The sequence below is a fragment of the Dendrobates tinctorius genome, unplaced genomic scaffold (genome assembly GCF_039654945.1).
Source record: "Dendrobates tinctorius isolate UK_male_01 unplaced genomic scaffold, ASM3965494v1 ptg000274l, whole genome shotgun sequence".
Lineage (NCBI taxonomy): Eukaryota > Metazoa > Chordata > Amphibia > Anura > Dendrobatidae > Dendrobates > Dendrobates tinctorius.
Window position 1 is genome coordinate 1,236,529 of NW_027361941.1, and position 3,081 is coordinate 1,239,609.

General features: G+C 36.9%; 1 protein-coding gene across 1 annotated transcript; it reads left to right on the plus strand.

Moving 5' to 3' along the window:
- Nucleotides 1-201: 201 nt before the first annotated feature.
- LOC141072517 (uncharacterized) lies at nt 202-2,397 on the plus strand. The gene has a single exon (XM_073559789.1). The coding sequence runs from the start codon at nt 699-701 to the stop codon at nt 1,902-1,904; it is 1,206 nt and encodes a 401-aa protein (XP_073415890.1). The 5' UTR covers nt 202-698; the 3' UTR covers nt 1,905-2,397.
- Nucleotides 2,398-3,081: the final 684 nt, after the last annotated feature.

Genomic DNA, 3,081 nt, shown 5'->3' on the forward strand with positions numbered 1-3,081 from the left:
TTTTTGCATCAGTTATAATCCGCCAAAAAGGCGGACAAGCGGATCCGTTCTCAACTGATGTGAATGGATGGCACAGGATCCGTTTTCAGACGGATCCTGAAAATGAAGAAATTTAAAGGAATCGCTGGCCGGGGGGGGGGGGGGAAGAGAGAGAGAGAGAGAGAGAGAATTTTTTTTTTTTTATTTTGTCCGGCACCCAGAAAGAATTTCGGGTTAAATGAGTGTCTGGAGGATCCGCCAGAGAAAAAAACGTTACAAGCTCCGTTTTGAAATCTTTGAGGATGGTGACGGACGGCAACTTTTGGCGGATCCTCTCAAAAAACGGATGCAACGGACAGCAATCCGTCACAATCCGCCATTAATGCAAGTCAATGGGAAAAAAACGGATCCTCAAAAAAAAATTGAGGATCCGTTTTTTTTAAAAACCTGGCGGATTGTGACTGATTGTAAAAAACGGAAGTGTGAAAGAGGCCTTAAGTAGAAATGTCCAAAAGTATAAAATTTGAGGATATTTTATTCAAAATTATTAATTGGTTTTATTTTTAGCAGATGACTGCACCAGGAGGTCAGAGGGAACGCTGACATCTTCTATTTTTAAATGTAATTATCTTGAGATCTCACAGGATCCAATTGAAGTTAATGCCATTACTCCAGATATACCATCATCCCTTCATAGCCAAGATCTGTCATCTGATCCTATGAAACAGGTCCCATCTTTAGGCTCATTACCAACTACTAAGGAAAATCAAAGTCACGATATAAGCATTGAAAAATTAATTGATTCTAAAGGAAAGGAGCCATTTTCATATTCAGAATATGGAAATAGTTATCTTGAAAAGACTTTTCTTAAACATGAAAAAATTCACATAACAGAGAATAGATTTTCCTGTTCAGAATGTAGGAAATGTTTTACTCAGAATTCACATCTTGTTGCACATGAGAGAATTCACACAGCAGAGAAGCCATATTCATGTTCAGAATGTGGGAAAGGTTTTAGCCAGAAATCAAATTGTGTTAAGCACCAGAGAACTCACACAGGGGAGAAGCCTTTTTCCTGTTCAGAATGTGGGAAATGCTTTTCTCAGAATTCATATCTTGTTACACATAAGAGAATTCATACAGGAATGAAGCCATATTCATGTTCAGAATGTGGGAAATGTTTTAGGCAGAAATCAGATTTGGTTAGGCACCACAGAACTCACACAGGGGAGAAGCCTTTTTCCTGTTCAGAATGTGGGAAATGTTTTAGCAGTAAATCAGATTGTGTTAATCACCAGAGAACTCACACAGGGGAGAAGCCATTTTCCTGTTCAGAATGTGGGAAATGTTTTAGCAATAAATCAGATTGTGTTAATCACCAGAGAACTCACACGGGGGAGAAGCCTTTTTCCTGTTCAGAATGTGGGAAATGTTTTAGCAATAAATCAGATTGTGTTAAGCACCAAAGAACTCACACAGGGGAGAAACGTTTTTCATGTTCAGAATGTGGGAAATGTTTTAACCAGAAATGTCATCTTGTTAATCACCTTAGAACTCACACAGGGGAGAAGCCTTTTCCCTGTTCAGAATGTGGGAAATGTTTTAATCAGAAATCAGATTTGGTTACTCACCATAGAACTCATACAGAGGAGAAGCCTTTTGCCTGTTCAGAATGTGGGAAATGTTTTAATCAGAAATCAGGTTTAGTTCATCACCATAGAACTCACACAGGGGAGAAGCCTTTTTCCTGCTCAGAATGTGGGAAATGTTTTAACTGTAAATCATATTTGTTTAAGCACCAAAGAACTCACACAGGGGAGAAGCCTTTTTCCTGTTCAGAATGTGGGAAATGTTTTGTGAAGAAATCATCTCTTCTTAGTCACCAAAAAACTCACACAGGGGAGAAACCTGTATCATATTCTTAATGTGGGAAATGTTTTCTACCGAAATCAACTCCTAAAAAATATCAGGGAAGTCATACGGGGAGAAGCTTTTTTCATGTTCAAAATGTTGGAAATATTTTAACTCAAAATTGTATCTTCTTAAAGGTTTTGACCACTACTAGGACAACCCCTTGTCATTCCTCATGTTTGGCCATGTTACAATAAAAACACTCATTGTGCGAGAATGATAAGTACTAAATATATTGAACAGCCATGTCAGACTGAGCTGCCATCTTGGAAAAACATTCGCTAACTAACTTTGCAGCTAATGAGATGACCTTATGGGAGCTCTAGCCAGAATGGAGACATAAAATGACATCAGAGCCATTAGCAGGTATGGTTGGCATACACAAAAGTTAATAGGAGTAGCTGCAGGGCATTGTGAGAGTAAATAATGGTGTCATACGGTAGTAAGTAGTGTCTGTGATGAGGACAATACAGTAGTCAATATGTGAAGAGTTATGTGAGTAATGACATTAGATAAAAGGGACATGGAGATTTATGGATTGTAATGGAGTTTGGTGAAATACTCCTAAATATTGTCATTTTGTATTATCACTTTCTTTAGTATTCTAGAATACATGTCTTCCCTGCAGTATGAGGTTATCATGTATACACCTTTTGCCGCTCTATGTAGTTTGTTTGTCTAACCATATATATATATATATATAAAAAGCCCAAATGAGGTCCTCCATATATTCAGTAGTAGAAAACAACAACATAGCCTACAAACGTTACTCCCATAAACAGAATGTCAGTATGAAATATTTATTTCAACAAAACACATAAAAAAATGTAAAAAGAAGAGATTATGCATAGAAAAATCATCAGGTATGTATATAAAACGTATCTAAATCTTTCCCAAAGTATAGTTTAGATAAATCCTTTACATATATATAATTGTAAGTGGAAAGACCATATGGAAGAAGTATAACAATTACAGCGTCTCGCGAAAGTATTCAGCTCCCTGGAACTTTTCAACCTTTTCCCACATATCATGCTTCAAACATAAAGATACCAAATGTAAATTTTTGGTGGAGAATCACCAACAAGTGGGACACAATTGTGAAGTTGACCGAAATTTATTGGTTATTTTAAATTTTTGTGGAAATTCAAAAACTGTAAAGTGGGACGTGCAATATTATTTGGCCCCTTTACT